At 40.3% G+C, this 23097-nt stretch overlaps 1 protein-coding gene and 1 long non-coding RNA gene across 2 annotated transcripts; both read left to right on the top strand.

Moving 5' to 3' along the window:
* The first annotated feature begins 542 nt into the window (after positions 1–542).
* On the top strand, positions 543–8995 carry LOC145551357 (uncharacterized). Its single transcript, XM_081605865.1, has 6 exons — positions 543–764; positions 3275–3380; positions 3457–3531; positions 4679–4757; positions 4863–5085; positions 8358–8995. The coding sequence occupies exons 2-6, from the start codon at positions 3349–3351 to the stop codon at positions 8894–8896; spliced, it is 948 nt and encodes a 315-aa protein (XP_081461991.1). The 5' UTR covers positions 543–764; positions 3275–3348; the 3' UTR covers positions 8897–8995.
* Positions 8996–15629: 6634 nt separating this feature from the next.
* Positions 15630–17967, top strand: LOC145551290 (uncharacterized). Its single transcript, XR_014087098.1, has 3 exons — positions 15630–16240; positions 17181–17354; positions 17875–17967. It is a non-coding gene; the product is annotated as an uncharacterized LOC145551290 (long non-coding RNA).
* The last annotated feature ends 5130 nt before the right edge of the window (positions 17968–23097 follow it).

Below are 23097 nucleotides of genomic sequence, written 5' to 3'. Positions count from 1 at the left end.
TTGGGGGCAAACAAAATGATTGTACGTAGCTGGACATAGACAACAACACCGGTAGCCTACAGGCTACTTGTTAAGCTTCAGGTGCTGTATTGGTATTAGCTAGTCATCTTTTAACTAACTTTACCAGCATCCAGCAGCTTCACTCAACTCAGTCTGTTAGTTTGGGGAAAAACTGTGAAAAGTTCTTTGCGTTTTGCTGGTTTGCTGCCATGATTCTAACACCTGTGCAGCTCCGCCCAGCAGCAGCAGGTCTCCTTCACTGCCGCACAGGTGGAAACCCAGCGCGAGCGTCGTAGCGCTCATGTTGCGTTTAATGGCGGCTCGGAAAAACAGGTTACCACAAGTTAACACCGGATTAAACAGTATTAACTGCTGATAAAAGTGACAGAGGACACAGATATGGGAAGTGTGGAAGCCCTACTGTATCAAATTGACAGAGGAATAACAGAGAGTTGGCCATTGTAAGGTAAAAACCCAGCGCATACAGAGTTCATGTTTTTTTTTTCATCCAGATGGCTTCCCGCGCCCCCCTGCAATGGCACGGCGCCCCCTTAGGGGGCGCGCCCCACAGTTTGGGAACCTCTGATTTAGAGGGAGAAAATATAATCAGTTAAATAGGATCATTTCTTTAAATATACCGTATTTCCCGTCTATTTTAGATTGAGTCTGACTTCTTCTGACTTTTTCTTTGGTCCCTGAACGTCTCTGAGTTTTATTTTCACTTTCCTCATTTTGACGCAGTTTGGATTTGCCGCAATCTGTGGGTAAGAAACTTAACATTTCTTTCGTTGTGATGGTTTAGATCGTTTTAAGGGTCGTTGCGTTCAGAATCAGCAGAAACTTCCGCTCCATAGTTCCCAGTAACAGATTCCCAGCCGAAACTGGAAGGAACCGATGAAAATCTGCCCGCAGCAGAAAACACGGGCGGCCTGGAGCTGCAAGACGTTCATAGGATCCATAGATATTTATATGAAATACTAAATACTGCTGAGGTAAAAGAATGTGACATTAATCCTTGATGACAATTTTAACATTTCATAGAGAAATACTTAGGTATATTTTTGTGTATCTGTACTTAAGTAGATTTAATAATGTATACTTTCTACTTTTACTCCACTACATTTTACAGTAAGTATCTGTACTTTCTACTTCACTACGTTTCTACTAAACTGTCGCGTTACTCGTTACATCCAAGTCTCGTTGCTCTTTTTGTCCGTTAAAATGTGAAGTTCAGGGATTTAAGATGGCGCCGTAAAATCCAAGCAATAACGTGACTTAGTGTCTGTTGTCACCCATCGGCTCCACCTTTACTCGCTGCGGAGCTCCAGACATGCGCAGTGGTTTCCTCTGAGCGGGAGAAGATGTCTGTCTAATGTCAGTAATATAATAGCGCTGCATAAATTGATATGGCGACATGAAAAATCACGGTGGGGACTTTGTCCAACTTTTAGCGTCACGTGGAAAGAAAGCTTAAAGAAAGGTAAGATCTGTGGACGTGATGCTAGCTGAGCTAGCTGTACAGAGACACATGATGCATCTGCGATGAAAACAAGTTGTCACTCATGAGCTGAATTATTGTGTGGAGGTGTTGACTGAGGTGTCACATATATGGGACAATGCTGTGACCAAAGTGCAATGGTCACAGCATTTTGGTCACAGCAAAATGCTGTGACCAGGAGCGATCCGATCCTTCTGAACGGATCTTTACTAAGTCCTATAGGACTGAAGCCTCACTGAGAACCGGTCTGTGTTCTTGTAGCACTGTGTGTACACTGCAGTAGCTAGTATTTTATTTTATTAAAAAATATATATATAACATATTAAATAAATATATATTTAATTGGTGAATAAATAAAACAACAACGTAAGAACACAGAGCATGCTCATTGCTCTTTGTTTTCGTCTCCTGTCATGGTGGCAGACGTTGCAGCAGGAGGGAGGATGAGAACAGTCACCTCCTTCTGTTTGGTTACTTCTTGCTTATTGCATCTTGGACAGTCTTTATTGTTTACAGTTGTTTACCGTTAATTGCTATGTTTAATGGTGCAGACAGTTGTGGTTTCTGACATGGGCAAATTGGGCAACTGCCCAAGGCGTTATTTTTTTTAGTGATAGCAGGAGACCTCTGCAGATTGTAGCACAGAGATGAAAGCAAAACAGAATGAAGAGTTTGAATTGATAATGGTTACATTTATTTCAGCTCTAAGTATTTAATATCTAGGTGTTTTATGGGAATGTGGATCTTTCAGATCAATTAGAGAAGCAATTTTGATAGGTGCACTTAATTTTATTGTGTCATGTAGCGGCAGGCACTGATTTGGTCTTGATTTGGTCTCAGGTTCGGTGGTCTAGACTACAACTCTGCTACGTGGCTCCTTGGTTCCATGTCCTTCCCTGCCAGTTGGATTTCTTTTAAATAAAAGCCACTAGTGGTAAAAAAAAAAAAAAAAGGTGAAGTTCATGTTATGTTAGGACAGGAGACAAGATGTTTTCATCTTGAAATTATGATGCATAGAATCACATATCTAAGTCTAAACTGTGTTACAGAGTAAACACAATAAAAACATGCTTTATCTGTGGCTGTTCATTAAAATGGCACATTTCTAATGTATTAAAATTAAATATGATCGGTTCACTTAATGATATTAGCGATTAGGTAATCCATTCAGCAAGTACTTTTACTTAATACTTAAGTATTTTTAAAAGCCAGTACTTTTTTACTTTTCCTTATGTAAAATGTTAATGTGGTACTTTTACTTTTACTTGTTACATTTTTGTCTGTGTATTTGTACTTTTACTTAAGTACATTTTTTGAGTACTGTCTCCACCACTGGAGAAATGTCACTTATTCAAAACTCCACTTCAGTCAGAGTTAGTTTTTATTTGCTTGAGTAACTTCTTTGAAAAATGTATTTTCAGAAATACTTTCTACGCTTTGCTTTTACTTTTACTTGAGTAATTTTACTATGACGTATTTCTACTCTTACTTGATTTTATTTTAGTTCTGAATCAATGAGCTTCATGTTTTTATTCTCCAGCTGTTTTACTAACAGGTCATGTGGACGAGTGTCTCCTGCCATTTTCTCTCAAAGTCTCAGATTCATCAAGATTCCTCAAAACACAAAATGATCAATTATTTTCCACTCTATTCATTGATTCAACAAATCATTAATCATTTCAACATTTGATTCTAACTTTATTTAGAAAATAAATATAAATTCAATGAAACATGAATATAAAATAATTAAAGTTTCAAACTTATTTGTGTTTTCAGGTGAGTGGAGGAGCGCCACCTAGTGGCAGCAGGATCAGTGTGAGGACGGAGAGGACACAGTCCTTCCCTCTAAAATGTCTCTTAGTGGGGAACACCTGGACCACAGGTGAGGTCATGACCTTTACCTGTGCAGGAAAGGTCAAAGTTCAGCAGTGGAATCACCAAACTGTCTCCATTCACAGGAAGCCATCAGAACCAGAACCAGAACCTGGACCCGGACCCAGCTGTGTTTCCTTCAGCAGTAACAACTCAAAGAGGTGAGCTGGGTCTAAGTTTGTTATTTTTTTAAATGAGTTCATGTGAGCCCAACAAATATTACCTTTACAAATTCGGCCTTTTATCACCTGAAGAAATATTTCTCCTCTGAAATTTGACGGTTTTATACAAATATATTAATGTGATTATTGGAAAACAATCCAGTCGTGCTGCTAACAACCAGGGAGGCTTTTTATCACCAATCCATTTCTAATATGACCTTTTCATTAATTTGCAGGAGTCGTGCAGCTGAGCCCAGCTGTGTGTCATGGAAGAGCAACAGATCTAGGATTATTGCTATTTAAATCAGACCAGCCTCCAGCAGCAAAGAGCCGGGTCCAAAGGTTCTGTTCAATGTTCAACTGACATGATCATAAAATATACCAGTTCTGGTCACATTTGATTTTCTGTTTTGTATTTTAAAAAGTATCATGATTGAATGTTTTTAGGGACTTTCTGGGTCTTTAGCAACGTTTGGGAGACATGAGGAACCTAGAAAACTCTGCAGCTGCAGAACAAGATGTGAAAGTTTATTAACAGGGAGAAAACATGTAATGATCTGAGAGCTGCACCACCTGCTGCCATCTTAGATTCCAGCTCTGTGGAAACCTCCTGTTGGAGCATTTTAGGGATTTATCTAAAGAAATGCTGATACAATGTTGAGAATCTGTGGAGGAGATAAACATTAGTGGAGCTCCAAGGTTAAAACAGTTGATTCCTGTAATTCTGATTATGGAGAAAAGTATGAATTACATAATTTTTTTTCCTTTTAAATTGACTAATTTTATTAAAAATTAAATCTGCCAGGGTATGAATAATTTTGGTCTGAATTCTAAAATCAGAGCTAATTTAATTGTTTCTGCATAAAGAAGGTGGATCATGTTTTATTCTGTTCTGGATATTTAAACCTAAACCAAACAGACTTTTGCTGCTGTCCTTCTTTCAGCGTTTCAGTCCCAGTCATCAGAAAACAGATCCTAAAATGTCTCAGTTAGACACCGATGGAACCTGTGCTGCCGTTTTTAAGCTTTAGAAAACTAAAGAACCATGCAGAGCTAATTCTGCCTCCAATCTGCAGAGAAGCATCATCTCAGTTTGTCTCTGTGTGGACAGACAGATTCTGGTTCATTTGTCCCGGTTCCTCCACAGAGAGGATCTGCAGAGCCCAGAGGTTCCCACTGATCCGTCTGCCCAGCAGCACCAAACACAGCTGGACTCCATATTTATGGTCTGTACTTTGGTTCTGTTCAGTCTGTAGACCAGAGGACTGTCAGTCTGTCCAACATGGACCTGATGTCCAGATCTAGTCTGATATCTTCTCATTCTGTTCCAGCTGCTGGAGGAAAACATTGTCACATTCGTGAAGAACGAGCTGAAGAAGATCCAAAAGCTTCTGAGTCCAGATGAGCCAGAATGCTCAGAGGGTCAGAGTGAGGATGAGGAGGTGATGAGGGGTGAGGATGAAGAGCAGAGGAGCAGCAGAGAGGCGGTGATGAAGATCACCCTGAACTTCCTGAGGAAGATGAAGCAGGAGGAGCTGGCTGACCGTCTGCAGGGTAAGAGGATTTCTACAACAATTAAAACATGATGACATGTGAAAATGAATTCAACTGAAACCAAACAAGAGAAACCAACAAATACAGAAAATCTTAATCAAACAGTCACATGAGCTCAATGACGTTCTGGATTCAGCAGCTTTTATTTAAACATCACCTGTGGTGACTGGTTGCTGCTCATGAAATATAAACTTTGGGAACTTTATATTTACTGTAAAATATTGTAAAAAAACAAACATGGCAGCAATGCACAAGATAAAAACCCATTTTAGTTTTGATTCCTGTACCCAGTACATAAAAATGTAACATTCAGCTACAGATGAAGAACCTGCAGAAACACACAGACAGCTACCAAATTCACACTGTGATGCAGCAGCGCCAACATGGAGTAAATGATAAACTGCTGATCTGCATGACATGATCTCTCCGACTGTCTACCGTCCATCTACAGCCTTAACACATCGGTGTTGCTGGACCATCACTGCTTTTGTCAGTTTAATAGTTTTCCAGCTCAACAAATGCATATACCTTGGGTATCGGATGACATTCGGCTGTTAATGAAAAAGAGAGACTATGCTTTAAAATATTTTCTTAAAAATAAAAGGACCACAGATTGGCTGCTTTTTAACAGTTTGAGGAACAGAGTGTTAAAGAAATGTACAAATCTAAAGCTAAATATTACACAAATGTCTTAGAAACTGGAGGGAATGGTAAGACGATGTGGAAACTACTAAACAGTTTACTGAATCCCAATGCAAACACTAAACATAAATATGAACTTGCAATAGCAGGAAAAACCATAACTGATCCTGCTAAGCTAGCGACAATGTTTAATGATTATTTCCTCTCTTCAGTTAAAGACTTGGCATCAAAGTTTCTGTCAGCTCCGATGGAAACACACGGTACAAAACCAACCAAAAACTGTTCTGATCTCTTTGAGATTAAGGAAATTCATTACTCGGATGTTCAAAAAGCCATTAACAGTTTAAATAATTCTCACGCAAAGCATATGTATAATTTAGACGCTATGTTTTTACAAAAATACAGTAACATTTTAGCAGAGCCTTTAAGTCATATAATCAACATTTCCATCAGAACAGGGCAATTTCCCGATGCATGGAAAAAGCTTTGGTGAAACCGATTTTTAAATCAGGAAGTCGACATGAAATCAGCAACTACAGGCCAATAAGTCTGGTTCGGTCATGTCAAAAGTGCTGGAGAAAATTATTCTGGAACAGCTACTACTTTATTTAGATAGTAACAATCTTCTGCATCCACTTCAGTTTGGTTTCAGACGTCAACATTCCACAGAGACGCTGTAAGTCTGCTGCTTGAAAAGGTTAAACAATCACTTGACAAGGGACAAATTACTGGTGCAGTTTTTCTTGTTTTGAAAAAGGCCTTTGATACGGTGAATCACAATTTACTGATCTCAAGGCTTTCATCATTTAATTTCTCAGAACGGTCATTGTCTTGGTTTAAATCATATTTGGAAGATTGTGAACAATGTGTTGTCATTATAACAGTAAATCTGTCTTCTGCAAATTGCAACAGGATTCCACAGGGAACCATCTTAGTCGGTCCTTTTTAGTTTGTATGTTAATAGTCTTCCTGAATTTGTCCTGAAGTCAATCTGCAAATGTATGCTGACACATTGTTTACACATCAGACAAAAGCGTATGTTGTTAGTTAAAACTCCAAGTAAATCAACGGGACCTTGTCGGTCAATCAGTGTGCTTCCTAAGTGACCCTCGTCGGTCAATCAGTGTTGCTTCCTAAGTGGACAGTTTGATTTCACAGAGTTTGATTTACTTGGAGATATATTGTGTTGTTTAAGTGTTCCTTTATTTTTTTGACCAGTGTATATATTAGCTGGCCTAAATCCATCAACTGGAGCTAAAGTAAAATAAAAGAAATGGAAGATGATGAATATTTAGTTTTTATCAAAACTGAACAGTCAACAACATTTTTTCTTTTTTTATTTTTTTACATTTAAATAAATGTTTCTCAATCTATTATTGCATCTAATGGTGAATGCCTTTAAGGCTGTAACCAGATTTCATCTCAGCTCCTGCTGCCTTTCTAAAACCTCCAACCATTAACAACTATACAGGTGTACCTAATAAAGTGGCCAGTTTGGCTCTTTGTTTCCAGCTTGCAGACACTGTTGTGGGAAATATGATGACCAAGCACTGTTCAGGTGAAATCACTCAATCAGGTCTATTTGTGAATTGTGCAGAACTCAGAGCTTGTAGGACAATCAGTGATGAAGCAGGTCTGGATGAAAAGCTCTGCCAGAGACACACATGAGTTTATACCAGGATAAAGAGTCCAAAACAATGGCTGAGACAGTCTGGTTCTCATGCAGCTGTGGGAAACGAGTCCCAACCTGGTTCATGGAACCCAAATAACTTCACTGTGGTGAGAATTCACAAGCATTTCATATAACATGATCAGCAGATGTTAACTTGTAGTCATTTTCCACCACACACTGCTAAAAAAAATATTTCAAATTAAACACTTTGACAAAACTCTGAAGGTCAGAGGTCGCTCTGTGGGAAACATGTCTGATTAACTGAAACCTTCAACCAGAGAAAAACAATCAGTTTTAATGATCAAAACTGATTGAATTAAGTCTGTGCAGAAAGAACCTGGTTTATTTATTTGCTGTTTTCTTTTATCCGTCGCCTCAGTGGGAGTTTTATTCAGAAAATCGAATTATAATTTTCTATTTCCTCAATGACTGAAATTGGAATTACTTTCAGGTTTAGACACCTTGGTAGAAAATAATTATCCATCCATTTTCTAACACCCTTGTCCCTTAGTGGGTCAGAGGTGCTGGTGCCTCTCCAGTTAACTTCTGGGCGAGAGGCGGGGTCACCTGGACAGGTCACCTGGACAGGTCGCTAGTCTGTCGCAGGGCAACACAGAGAGACGCAGGACAATCAACCATGCACGCACACACACTCACACTTAGGGACAATTTAGAGAGACCAATTAACCTGACAGTAATGTTTTTGGACTGTGGGAGGAAACCAGAGTACCTGGAGAAAACCCACCATGCACAGGGAGAACATGCAAACTCCATGCAGAAAGACTGGGGCCGGGAATCAAACCCAGAACCTTCTTGCTGCAAGCAATAGCTCTACAGCTGCGCCACTGTGCAGCCCCAAAAATAATTCGCTTTCTGTAATTATTTTTCCATCATAGAAGTTCATACACAAACCCTTCTTAGAATATCAGAAATGGTTTTTATTGTTTTTTTTCTTCAGATTTTGATGTTTGGTGTCAAAAGGAGCTTAAAGACCATCTGAAGAAGAAGTTCCAGAGTCTTTCTGAAGGCATCGCTGAACCTGGAAATAAAACGGTTCTGAACCAGATCTACACAGAGCTCCACATCACAGAGGGGTTAACTAAAGAGGTCAACCAGGAACATGAGGTCAGACTGATTGAAACAGCATCCAGGAAACAAGAAACAATCAGAAGAGAAGACATCTTTAAAGCCCCACCTGGAAGTGATGAACCAATCAGAACAGTGATGACCATGGGAGTGGCTGGCATTGGGAAAACACTGTTAACACAGAAATTCACTCTGGACTGGGCTGAAGGCAGAACCAACCAGAACATCCAGTTTATATTTCCATTCACTTTCAGAGAGCTGAATGTGCTGAAAGAGAAACAGTTTAGTTTAGTGGAACTGATTCATCACTTCTTTGAAGATATTAAAGATGCAGGAATCCGCAGCTTTAAAAAGTTCCAGGTCTGTTCATCTTTGATGGTCTGGATGAGAGCAACTTCCACTGGACTTTGATAATAATCTGATCCTGACTGATGCTACAGAGTCCAGCTCACTGGATGTTCTGCTGACAAACCTCATCAGGGGGAATCTGCTTCCCTCTGCTCTCCTCTGGATAACACACGACCTGCAGCAGCCAATCAGATCCCTGCTGAGTGGTCGGCATGGTAACAGAGGTCAGAGGGTTCACTGACCCCAGAAGGAGGAGTACTTCAGGAAGAGATTCAGAGATAAAGAGAAGGTCAGCAGGATCATCTCCCACATCCAGAAATCAAAAAGTCTCCACATCATGTGTCACATCCCAGTTTTCTGCTGGATCACTGCTAAAGTTCTGGAGGATGTGATGGAGACCAGAGAGGGAGGAGAGCTGCCCAAGACCCTGACTGAGATGTACATCAAGTTCCTGCTGCTTCAGTTCACAATCAAGGAGAAAAAATTCATGGACGACAAAAGACAAAATATATCTGGAGTCCAGAGAACAAGAAGCTGATTGATTCTTTAGGTAGTCTGGCTTAGATCAGCTGCTGGAGGGAAACCTGTCTTCTATGACAAAGATCTTGATAAGTGCGGCTCGACATCAAAGATGCTGCGTTGTTCTCAGGAGTTTTCACTGAGATGTTTAAAAAGGAGAAGGAACGCACAACATCTCCGTCTACTCCTTTGTTCATCTGAGCATCCAGGAGTTTCTGGCTGCCGTCTACATGCTCCACTGCTTCACCAGCAGGAGGTCAGAGGTGATCAAGACATTCCTGGGAGAAGAATACAATAAAACATCTCTAGATGAGTTCATGAGAAAGTCATGGGAAATCCTCAGCAGTAAAAATGGCCACCTGGACCTGTTTGTCCGCTTCCTTCATGGTCTCACGTGGAGTCCAACCAGAGACTCTTAGAGGATCTGCTGGGTCAGACAGAGAACCGTCCAGAAACCATCCAGAGAATCATCACCAACCTGAAGGAGATGAACACTGATGAATCTCTGCTGACGAAGCATCAACATCTTCTACTGTCTGGTGGAGATGAACGACGTCTCATTTTATCAGGAGATCCAACGGCTGCTGGATTCAGGGAAGCAGCTCTCAGTGACTGACTGTTCAGCTCTGGCCTTCATGCTGCAGATGTCAGAGGTTCTGGATGAGTTGGACCTGAGAAGTACAACACATCAGAGTATGGACGACGGAGACTGGTTCCAGCTGTGAAGAACTGCAGAAAGGCTCGGTGAGTCCAGATGTTTTCATTGTGTGAATGCTGATTCAGCACTATTGTCCTCCTGTTTCTTCTTCTTCCTTCATCCTCTGGATATTTCAGCCAAACATCTTAACATTCAGTTCATCCAGGACAGCTGCAGTTCTGGTTTTAGACGTTTGGATCATTTAAAATATTTAACTTTTTATCAGTTTTCCGGTTGAAATTAATAGAAAACCCTGAACTCTAGAAAATGTCTATTTTCTCTAAGATCCAATCAGCCAGAGAGACATTTTAAACTTTAAACTCCTCTTCACTCATTGAGCTGCTGCTCCATAATTCACCTTTTAGGATCTTTGACTGTTTTTATAAAATAATTGTTTAGGTTTGATGGAAATTTGGACCATTAAAATAAACCATTGCATTAATTATAAACTTTGTGAACAGTGTTGATCTTCTTCATCCCGTCATCATCCTCACCTCTTCCTCCTCCCACTAGTTTCCTCTGAGTTTGTAACTGCACCCTAAAAAGAAAAAGTTGAACCAACTTAATTGAATTGCTTCTATGGGTAACAAGCAATTCAATTAAGTTTATTGTCAAGTTATTTTTAAACTGTGCAAATTCCCCACTTGAAAAGGGATGGATGATCCCATGGAGACTCTTAATGACAGGGATTTACTCGAAGGACCAAACAGTTTTCCTTGCTTTTACTTCCATTTATTTTACAGTGTATGGACATGTTCACCGTTGATCCAGAAAGTGCAGGTAAAAACCTTTTAACAAACCCAAAAATAATAATTACTAATCTGTATAAATTAATTTCACTCAATTGCAAAGGAAATGGCAAATTAGATAATACCAAGCAACCCATCACAAATTAAACATATAAAGTAATCAAAATTAAATACACAAGTAACTAAACATATGTTAACTTTAAAGTGCATTTCAAGTTAATATTATTTTACATTTCATACATACAACATCAGCTTCTCACATCCATCCATTTTCTTTCACCCTTGTCCTCAGTGGGTCAGGAGGTGCTGGTGCCATCTCAGCTAACGTTCTGGTGAGAGGTGGGGTCACCCTGGACAGTCGCCAGTCTGTCGCAGGGCAACACAGAGACACACAGGACACACACCATGCACACACACTCACACCTAGGGCAATTGGAAAGGCCAATTAACCTAACAGTCATGTTTTGGACTGTGGAGGAAACCGGAGTACCGGAGAAAACCACCATGCACAGGGAGAACATGCAAACTCCATGCAGAAAGACGGGCGGGATCGAACCCAGAACATTCTGCTGCAAGGCAACAGCTCTTCCACTGCGCACTGTGCAGCCGCTCTCAACATTAATAATAATATTTATTATAAATTTAGCTTTAAATTATTCTTTCAAGTAGATGATAAATGAATTAACAATTAAACTCGGTACCCAAATCCATTTCATCAATACAATAAACAATTCAATCATAAAAGTCCATCAATCAATGAACGGCAAGCGTCACTATTAGGTGTTAATGATCCGATCGGCCAAACTGGAAGCCTGGCTGGAGGAATGTAGACAACTTTGCGGTCCGATCTCATAACAATACAGCTCATGTCTTACCGGCTGCCTCTCTGCTCATCTACAAGATCATCCAGTTTTACACAGGTTGACTTGGATCTGTGATTCAACAAGTCCGCAAACTCCTGCCCTCTTTGTTTGGCGGCTTTCTCTCATAGACATTAATACGTAGACGCCTCATGGAGCGGGTCAAAGGTCATGGAGCGGGCCGGCCCGTTGCTGCGATACGTAACAGCGTCCGCCATATTGAATGTGGCATCTCTGCCAGTAGCTGATAAAAGTGAATGGACTGTGATTATTTAATTGTTTTGAGGCATTTCTGAATAAAGAGCACAATGTTTTATTTGATAGAAATGATTCTGATCATTTTATATTGAAATTGATGAACAGACACACTTTTACAGTGTTTTATTAAATAATATATTTACATAATTCCATACATTTAACATTTCAAGACAAACAAATAATTTTCCTGTATTTTTATATGTTATTGAGAAATGACTTGATTTATAAATCAATAATTGTCAAAAATTAAACTACATATTTTTCTTACTTTTTTTCCAGAGAATATACACTGCTCAAAAAATAAAGGGAACACTTAAACAGCACAATATAACTCCAAGTAAATCAAACTTCTGTGAAATCAAACTGTCCACTTAGGAAGCAACACTGATTGACCATCAATTTCACCTGCTGTCAGCACATTCAACTTTGTACAGAACAAAGTATTCAATGAGAATATTTCATTCATTCAGATCTAGGATGTGTTATTTGAGTGTTCCCTTTATTTTTTAAGCAGTATATATATATTACAGTTTGTCAGCTCTACTATTGACAGCAAAGAGTGAAAATAATTCTAACAGAGTAAATTATATTTCATTACAAAAGCTACATTATTACACTAATGCTTCAGATTGAGGTATTTAAAAATACACAAAGTGAAAGAATAAAACATGTATTTATTATACTGGGAACACTGGTCACAGGCTTCAGTCTGCTGGTCACACTGGGAGAACTCAATGACTTCTGAGACGTCCTGGTTCACAGGCTAAAGCCAAGAATAAAGAGAAATTATCCCAAAGTGAAATAGAAAATACATAATGTTCCTTCACATTCATAAAAAGCCATTTTTAGCATGTTGGGCTCTGACTCGTAGCATCTTTATAGCTAAATACCGACATGGTGAAGCTGAGCTGGAAACAGACTGAAGACCAGCAGCTCCAGCTCTGATCCTGACTGATCTTTACTCACTAAATCCTCTGGTTTTTAACTAACTTCTCCTCTAACAGCCGTTTCTCATCAGCTCTCATTACAAAACAGTATGAAACACTAGCTGCTATGCTAACAATCAGCGTTTATATTAGCTGCTACGCTAACAATCAGCGGTTATATTACCTGCTATGCTAACAATCAGCAGTTATATTAGCTGCTACGCTAACAACCAGCGGTTATATTAGCTGCTACGCTAACAACCAGCGGTTATATTAGCTGCTACGCTAACAATCAGCGGTTATATTAGCTGCTATGCTAACAATCAGCGGTTATATTAGCTGCTACGCTAACAATCAGCGGTTATATTAGCTGCTATGTTAACAATCAGCGTTATATTAGCTGCTACGCTAACAATCAGCGGTTATATTAGCTGCTACGCTAACAATCAGCGTTATATTAGCTGCTACGCTAACAATCAGCGGTTATATTAGCTGCTATGTTAACAATCAGTGAATATATTAGCTGCTACGCTAACAATCAGCGGTTATATTAGCTGCTATGTTAACAATCAGCGGTTATATTAGCTGCTACGCTAACAATCAGCGGTTATATTGTTGCTATGCTAACAATCAGCAGTTATATTAGCTGCTACGTTAACAATCAGTAGTTATATTAGCTGGTACGCTAACAATCAGTAGTTATATTAGCTGGTACGCTAACAATCAGCGGTTATATTAGCTGCTATGCTAACAATCAGCGGTTATTTTGCTGGCCAATTTAGCTACATAGGAAATATTTTCCGGTTGTTTAGAAGCAAATTTCTGGCTGTAAAGTAATTCTGATCTTTCTTCCTTACCTGGGGAAGGTAATCCTAATGAATCCAGTTTGTTTTGTAAAACGGTTGAAACACACAGCAAAGGACTTAAGGAGCTCCGATCCCCTGTTGCCACATTCAAGATGGCGGACGCTTTTACGTACGACTCAGCGCTCCATGAGGCGTCTAGTATTGATGTCTATGCTTTCTCTTCCGTCTTTTCTTTTTTTTCCTTGTCCGTCCCTCTTTTAGGTCCGTGTGGAAGCGCGTCACTTTTTTGTTCCTTTTTTTTTCTTTCCTGATTTGACTTCACATTTATCCAACTTAATTAAGTTTAACCAATTCAATATATTCTAATCATCCAACTCAATTTAAACAAATGTATTAACAGATTTAAGTCAGTCTTACTCAAATCATTGAACTTACACAGCACCTTTCCAGTCACTTTGACCACTCAAAGCTCTTCACATTAGAGTCACATTCACACACCAATATCCATATCGATGTGTGGCAGGAGGAAGCTGGAATTGAACCTACAACCTTCCGATCACAAGACGACTGCTCTACCCACAGAGACACAGTCGCTTACTGGGGAATCTGTCCTGGTAGCTGGAGTCATGGTCAGACGTGGGATACAAATATTGAACTTAATTATTTCAAGTAAAGTCAAAGTAAAAAGGTCCTTTAAGGAAAAGATTTGTAACTTTTAAATTAGAGCATATTTAGAGGACACTGTAAAAAGAGTTTTTCAAAATATTTAGTTTGGAACAACTTAAAAGTTTGAGTTGACTTTCTGTAGAATTAAGACAAAGAGATTTTAAATGTTTATTAGAAGAAAATAAATGATTTGAGTAAGAGTGACTTAAATCTGTTATCTTAAACATACTTAATACATTTGTTAAATAAAATTAACAAATTGAGTTGGATGATTAGAATATATTGAATTGGTTAAACTTAATAAATTAAGTTGGATAAACTTAATTGAATTGCTTGTTACCTCTGGAAGCAATTCAATTAAGTTGGTTCAACTATTTAGTGTAAGTTTTGAGTTAAATGAACACAAACAGTAAGTTGGCATAGCAACAGCAAAAGAATTAAGTTAAATTAATGTCAATAAGTCCATAAGATGAACTTCAGCCCAAAAACACTTTTAGAGTGTGAGACCAAAATGTGGTGATTGTTGTCTGGTTCCAGAAAAAGTCCTGGTTTCTGTCAGATCCTCCCAAAGCTCTGAGAATCTGCTTCCAGAGCTGGAACCATTTTCCTCATCAGCTCTTCATCTGCAGCCTCTGTTGAAGCTGTTAGCTGTCCTCCATGAAGACCTGCAGAGACATGAGCTTCACCTCTTTAGACATCCCAGCCTCTTTAGTTCCTGGAGAACTTTCACTGCTTCACCATGAAGATGCTGCTGGACCCAAACGCTCCGTCTCCTCCAGGGGTTTTGCTCTTCAGCTCTTTAGGAGTTTAGCAACAATTTCTTCTGACATCCAAACCTTTGTTCCTCTGAGACGATGGACAGACCACTGCAGAGACATGTGTCCCTCTTCCAAGCAGTTTGTCCCAGTTCCTCTCAGACCAACAGAGGACGGTCCAGACCGAAGGAGCAGCAGGACCGGTTCTGCTGCTGCTCTGCAGGACGACCAGAACAATCTGCAGCTTTTAGCTGAAGCAGGTTGACGACTGTCCACTTTCTACTTTGTTAAAGCATCAAATCCAGCAGATGACGGAGACACAACTGGGAGCATCATGTGTCTGGTCTGCTCCCAGTTTCCTCTGTGGCAGCATTTAATCATCTGCTGCTGGGAGCCACGTTTCTATAGAATATGCTACTATTATTAATGATGAGGAGGATTCTAGATGCTGCAGCAGCAGATATGGGCTAAACAAACCCAGAGAGGCCAGAGGTCCACAGCAGGCTGGACTTCCTGCTCTGCTCACTTCATTTATAACTCACTTCCTGCTGGATGGAAGATCTCAAGGAGCCAAACGGTCTAGTCCAAGTCAGAGCTGTGAGCAGCTCCTCCTCCTCTCCATCATCTCCAGTAGTTTCCTTCATCCAGCTCAGTCAGCCTCTGCATCAGCTGCTGCAGCTCCTTTGAGGCTCTGATGCTGCAGAGAAACTGAACTTTCCTTCACAGATGATAGAAGATCTTCAACATCTGACTGAGCTGAAGGTCTGAGGACATGAAGCCTGGACCAGAACCAGAACCAGAACCTGGACTGTAGTCAGGAGCTGCACAGACTCTCTGTCGGGTCAAACTCGGGAAACTGAAGATCAGATGTTGATCAGATGATGACATCATGATGACATCACTGTTATCATATTTTACCTGTTTATGATCCAGATTGATTTCATTAGAACTGAATTTATTTCTTCTCTCATCACAGACTTGGTGGCTGTTTGATCCGAAAGGCTGAATGTGAAGTTGTGGCTTCAGCTCTGAAGTCCAACCAACATCTGACTGAACTGGAAATAAGTCAGATCAAACTGGGAACACTGTTTGGTGATGCCATTGGAGACTCTGATATGAAAAATCTGTCTGAAATCCTAGCGAGTTCAGTCAGTAAAGTGAAGAATCTGAGGTTTGTCTTCTCTATTTATCCAATAAAATTATTCATTGATACTTTAGTTCTTAGTTTAATTAATAATTTTATTGTAATATTTTAAACCAACATGTTTAAATGTCAGATTAAAATGTCTAAAACATTTAACCTTATAAATGAATTATTTTCTCATTTCAGACTTTGAGGTTATTGAACTTTGTTTCTCAGTTTTTAAAATGTTTCTGACTGATGAACAAACTGAGTAAAATAATCCAAATGAAGTGAATTAATGATGGAGATGTTTCAGTTTGGTTGGTAAAGATTCAGATGGTTTTATTTCTGATTCTCATCTTTACATCCAGAATGAAATGTTGATCCTCCAGTCGAGCCACAAACACTGACCAGTTCAGATCACCATTAATGAAACATCTAAGAAGTGACTGATTGTAGAAAAGCAAATCTAGATGAGCTGAATGACAGTGAGGTTTGCAGCAGCAGGTTCCTCCCTCTGTCCTGAAGCTGTGGTTCTGTTGGGCCGGGTCAGAGAGGAACCGTCCTCTTCAGTCGGTTGGAGCCTCGTCTCTGTGATGAAGCTTCATCAGGTCTCGTCTCCTGAGGAAATAATGGCCTCCATTGATTTCAGCAGCTTTAAGAAGAACCCAAAGCCATTCATGGATAAACTGAGTGGTTCTGATCCGGTTACCAAGTCGGGTCTCCAGCTGATGATCAGAACCAGCAGAAATAGCTCAGCTCATCCAGGCTGCTGCTCAGAGAAAACTTTGAGTTTCTTTGTTGATCAAATGTTCTGGTTCTGCTGGTTTGGACTCTTTAACCCAGTTTGACTGGATCAGATGTTAGAATCAGTTCATCAAGTTTCTTTTACATTCAGGGAAATTAATTTTCTACATTTTATTATTTGTTCATGTTTCAGTTTTAACTGCATCCTGTTGCTTCAGCTCATCTTTTATTCTTTATTCAGATTTTATAGCTGCAGTTTGTCAGAGACCAGCTGGACGTCTCTGTTCTCAGCTCTGAAGTCCAACCCGACCCATCTGACAGAACTGGACCTGAGCTACAACAACCTGGAAGGTTCTGGACTGAAGGAGCTCTGTGGTTTTCTACAGACTGAAGGCTGCAGACTGGAAACATTGAGGTTTGTAATTATATAATTATTGATATTTGAGTGAATAATTATCTATAATTGATCATAAATCAAAGTTCATTTCTTCTGATCTAATCAATATTTTCTGAGTTTGTTCCTGGATCCAGAGTTTAATTTAGTCCCTCTGAGTTGGACCTGCTGATCTCGGGTCAGAACAGGACAGCATTCGGACCCCCATTGTGTAGAAATCCCCCTCCTCTGAAGGAGGTCAAAGGTCATTCAACCCAGTCTAGAAAAGTGAATTCCAGCTCCTGGAATCTGACAGGAACAAATCAATAATCAATGATTGATGCTTCAACACTTGATCAGAACCTGGACTGATTTTACTGACTAAAATCCTCGAACACAACATTACCCAGTACCCGGTTATGGTTCTGGTTCTGAAGTCAGCAGGACTTTATTGAAGCAGCAGCTTATTGGCTTTAATATTATTGATAATCTTTAACTGGTTCTGTTGGACTGGTTCACCTGCATCCTGTTGGCTTCAGCTCATCTTTTATTCTTTATTCAGGTTGATCAGCTGCAGGTTGTCAAAGATCAGCTGTGATTTTCTGGCCTCAGCTCTGAAGTCCAACAGCCTCCGTCTGACAGAACTGGACCTGGAGAAACAACCTGAAGGATTCAGATGTTCAGCAGCTGAAACGTTTTGTAGAGACTTTACTGTAAGTAAATGTTTGTAGTGAGTCCATCTGCTGTCAGCATGTTGAGCTAAACCCAGTTAGCATCAGAGCAAAGCTCCAGTGTTCCCAGTAAAGCTGCAGCTTCTCAGTGGGAGGAGAATGGTTCAGGCTTCCTGATTGGACACAGAGACAGCAACCAGCCAATCAGAGCAGCAGCAGCTTGCTGTGTTCCTGTGTTTGTGTTGGTGTGAAGATGAGTGTTGTTGCTGTGTCCATGTCTCCAGGACGTCCAGCTGGACTCCAGCGTCCAGCCGTCCAGCATGTCTAGAGACAGTGGTCCTCATTCATCAGACTGTGGCAGCAGCAGATCTGATCTCAGATCTGCTTGTTCTCTCAGTTCAACAGGAAACAAATGATCAGGTTCATCTTGGTCACAGCTCTGAGATCAGTCTGACTGCAGCCTGGAAACCGTCTACTGGATGTGCTGCGTCACTGACTGCTGCAGGAGAGGCTGGAAACACTCACTGATCTGATCCTTCTTCTCTCTGCAGGTGGGAGGACTGATGATCTCTGTAAAGTAGAGAACGGTCTCTGTGTCCTGCTGATCCTCAGAGGTTGAAGCTGCAGCAGTTTGAGTCTAAAGAGACTCTGACTGGATCCTGATGATGACCTCTGACCTCCAAGATGTCTGTCATTTAGTGTCTGATGTTGTTTGTCTCTTTGGATCAATAAAGATCCTCCGATTCAAACTGGGCTCCATTTAGAGGCTTCATGGAGTTTTGATCTGAACTGGATTCAACTGGAAAGTTGATCTTTTTTCTCTCTGGTTCATTTTCATCCTGGAACCAGAAATGGTCTGAGATGGAAACATGGGAATCATTTCAGTTCAGCTCTGAATCATGAAAGACATTCAAACCTCTTTTCTCTGCTGCTTCTTCTTCTGCTGACAGGAAAATGTTCCTCAAAGCTCCACAGATAAAAAGATGCTTTACTGGAAACTGCAGAGAAACTTCAGCTTCCATCACAGAAACCAGTTGAACCAGTTTAGAACTGGATGTCCCACAGAAACTCTGATTGTTTTTGTGTTTTACTTTTTAACTCCATGTTTCATGTTTTAGTTTTCTAGAGAACTTTAGGACTCGATGTGTCACATCAGGCTCTTTACTGAGATTTTATTGACTTATTCAGACCTCAGAGAATCACTGGGATAATGTGCTGATTGGTTTATGTTATTTTTATATTTCTTCTAACCTAATATGTGTTATTTGGTTAATAAAGATTTTAATAATGTTCTTTGTACAAATATAATAACTGCACCTTTTATTTTAATCCTTCATGCTGTCCAGCTTTTTGTATTTGGATCAACAAAGAAATTAAAATATATTAAAGTTTTTATTTTTACTTTTTTTATTTAGGTTGACTAAATAATTTAGGTTTATTTAGTAACAACAGAAACATCCTGTTCACTTGATCTGAGCTTTAAGCTTCTAATTTAGAGAGCAGTTTATTTTCATTGTTTAGACCAAGAATATTTAAATAAAATACACGAGCTAACTGGTTTCCCAGCTTCAGACTAGCAGGTAACTGGTTACCAGCTTCAGACTAGCAGGTTAACTGTTTCCCAGCTTCAGACTAGCAGGTTAACTGGTTCCCAGCTTCAGACTAGCAGGCTAACTGGTTTCCAGCTTCAGACTAGCAGGTTAACTGGTTCCCAGCTTCAGACTAGCAGGCTAACTGGTTCCCAGCTTCAGACTAGCAGGTTAACTGGTTTACAGCTTCAGACTAGCAGGCTAACTGGTTTACAGCTTCAGACTAGCAGGTTAACTGGTTTACAGCTTCAGACCAGCAGGCTAACTGGTTTCCAGCTTCAGACTAGCAGGTTAACTGGTTCCCAGCTTCAGACTAGCAGGTTAACTGGTTCCCAGCTTCAGACTAGCAGGTTAACTGGTTCCCAGCTTCAGACTAGCAGGTTAACCATTTTCCAGCTTCAGACTAGCAGGTTAACTGGTTCCCAGCCTAACTGGTTTCCAGCTTCAGACTAGCAGGTTAACTGGTTCCCAGCTTTAGACTAGCAGGTTAACTGGTTTCCAACTTCAGACCAGCAGGTTAACTGGTTCCCAGCTTCAGACTAGCAGGTTAACCATTTTCCAGCTTCAGACTAGCAGGTTAACTGGTTCCCAGTGATATAAATGAAGGCAGATTCTTCTCCTGGGTTCACTGTAATGGTTTCTCTGTCAGCCGGCAGAGACTCTGAGCGGAGCTAACGATGCTAACGATGCTAACAGGTTTAAGCAGCAGCTCGTTTTAAACACAAACTGATTATCAGCAGCTGCAGATCTAAACTCTGATGCTGAACAATGGAGTCTGTCCTTCAGTTCACTGATAATCGGTTGTGATTTTATCATTAAACCGATTCATCATTCAATCTTACTGAATTCCTTTTCAGTAAAACATATCTTAATGTGAATTAACATCACTTTTAGCTATTAATATAATTATATTCTACAATCCCCCCTAAAATAAGTACACTTATTTTCTTGTTAATCTGTAGTGCATTGCTCTCCCATGGTCAGAGGTTCCAATGGTATAGAATCGAAAAACCCTCTCTGACAATCCTTTCATCCGAGGGGAAACATTATCCTATGGCCCTCCAGGCAACCACCCTCAGGCACCAGTGAAATCAATGACCATGGTACCCACAATGATTTCTACTCAAACACCATCATAGGACAATCGGCTTGGTTTGAACCGAGTAGTAGTAAGCTTGACTTCTCTGCAGCGATGCAGTGCAGCGTTGTGTAGTACAGTTCCTGTCCTCGGTCGCAGATGCAAATTGTTGTTCCGGGTTGATGTTGCCTTGAATTTATTACTCTGCCTTCTCACTGTCCAGGTTCAGGGTCCCATCACATTCCCATGTCCATGAGTCTCTGAGTCCAACACACAGAGGGTCCCTGAACCGCCAGTCACTCTGGTTGCCCTGAAAGACAGGAAAACTGAGCAGTATCTTATAGTACAACATGTTCCAATTAAAGGTCTTCATTACTTGTTGGAGAAATCCTTGATGCTCCTTATTGGATTCTAAAGTCCTATTAATAACTCACATGTGACCTGCGCATGAGGACCTTCCATATACATTTAACATATTGTCCATGTCATATTATTACCACCTCAACATTCCTCCCCACTATCACTCAGTGAAGGAACAACGTAAATCAGAATTGAACAAAACTGTGACAATACAATAAAGGAATCACGTCGGGGTCACCACTTTATGGAGGAATTCAAAGGTGCTAAACTCATGAATTAAGAGACGATACACAAAACTCCATTCTCTCCGGCTCACAGGCAAACAGGAAGACATTTAATGCACATCTGCGGAATCACACATTACATTTTCATCATCTCATTTTCATCGTCTCAGAATCCAAAATGTCTTGTCTCCTGCTTCTGGCTTCGAGCATTTATACCGTTTCAGTCTGCTATTGTGTATTGGAAACCGTCTGACCAATGGCGTTCTGAATCTTGCTTCTGGCTCTGTTTTACATTGAGTCTGTGTTGGAAGTTCCAAGAATTCTGGGTTTGACCTCGTGGAAGTTAAATCTGCTCCTTCAGAGGATCATTAGTCAATTGTTAGTTCTTATCTGTTCAAACAGAATAATATAATAATATATAATAATATTTCAGCTCCGACATAATGAAAGGACACTTGCCAGGAATTCCTTGCACAACAACTTACTGGGTCAGATTGACCCGCACATTCGACATAATACATTCCTTTTCAGTAAAACATATCTTTATGTGAATTAACATAACATTTAACTATTAATATAATTATATTCTTCTACGTTAGTTTGAAGGATTTTAGTGTGTAGTTACAATGTGTGACCACATGAGGGCGGAAGAGAGCGAGTGGCAAAAACAAAAATGTAAAATAATCTTCTGTTTACTACAGTTTAATATTTTTAAAAGCTTCATTGACTTTTTAATTGTATTAATTGTTCTTTAGGTGGTTCTACCTGCTTGAGGTCCTGATCTCAGCTGGTTGAAGCTGATTAACAATAAATGTTTTTAGTTTAAATGTTTTCCAGACTTTGACTCTCAAAGTTAGCCAGGGTAGGATATTTTCATCTAAACTGGCTCAGAGCTCTGATATCCCCAGTTGCAGATGCTGTAAGTGATGCATGGATTTAAAATACTACATTTTACCAAAGCTTTAAAGCAAAATTCATCAAAACAGAAAATAGTTTTCCAGTCTTGGAAGATAAGTTATACTTTCAAGATCTACACGTATGAAAATGGTTCAACAGCCTAAATGTGCAGTCAGAACTATAGAGGAATTGTTTAACTCAAAGAACATTCATGTGTTAAAATGGCCTAGTCAAAGACCAAACCTGAATTCAAAGCTAAATCAATAACTAAAAATAAAAACTGATGATATCCACAGACTCTCACCATCTAATCTGACACATAAAATCCAGACACGCTCAGACCAAAGGGCATTTTAGAGACATTTTCTTTTCTTCTACCTATTTTGAGCTTCTTTCAGTAAGAGTCGTTTTATGGCCACTTTAAATCCAAATGTGCTGCACCTAGCCACGCTCCCCGGCTCAACGTTTACACTCGGAAATGAAAATGGCTGCAAACAGATGTGCAATAGTACAACTGTACATCCTTGAATAGTAGAAGTGGAACCTACTTCACAACCAACAAGAACGCAGCAAGTGGTTTCCTGACGGTAAGTCAACAACAAAACACTTGTCTGCGCGTTGCCTCTGCGTGTTGCCTCTGCGTATTGCCTCTGCGCATTGCCTCTGCGCGTTGCCTCTGTGTGTTGCCTCTGCGTGTTGCCTCTGCGGCGTGTTGCCTCTGCGGCGTGTTGCCTCTGCGCGTTGCTCTGTGTGTTGCCTCTGCGGCGTGTTGCCTCTGTGTGTTGCCTCTGCGCGTTGCCTCTGCGGCGTGTTGCCTCTGCACGTTGCCTCTGCGTGTTGCCTCTGCGTGTTGCCTCTGCGCGTTGCCTCTGCGTGTTGCCTCTGCGGCGTGTTGCCTCTGCGCTTTGCCTCTGTGTGTTGCCTCTGCGTGTTGCCTCTGCGTGTTGCCTCTGCGTGTTGCCTCTG

The sequence above is a fragment of the Poecilia reticulata genome, chromosome 4 (assembly GCF_904066995.2).
Source record: "Poecilia reticulata chromosome 4, P_reticulata-male-v2, whole genome shotgun sequence".
In the NCBI taxonomy this organism is placed as follows: Eukaryota; Metazoa; Chordata; class Actinopteri; order Cyprinodontiformes; family Poeciliidae; genus Poecilia; species Poecilia reticulata.
Note: the sequence above shows the minus strand (reverse complement) of the source record. Positions and strands in the feature narration are given on the sequence as shown.

Coding starts and splice junctions, on each gene's coding strand:
- LOC145551357 (XM_081605865.1), top strand. CDS start 3,349: ATGTCTCTTAGTGGGGAACACCTGGACCACAG. Junction 3,381..3,456: donor GGGGAACACCTGGACCACAG/GTGAGGTCATGA, acceptor CTCCATTCACAG/GAAGCCATCAGAACCAGAAC. Junction 5,086..8,357: donor GCTGGCTGACCGTCTGCAGG/GTAAGAGGATTT, acceptor TTTTTTCTTCAG/ATTTTGATGTTTGGTGTCAA.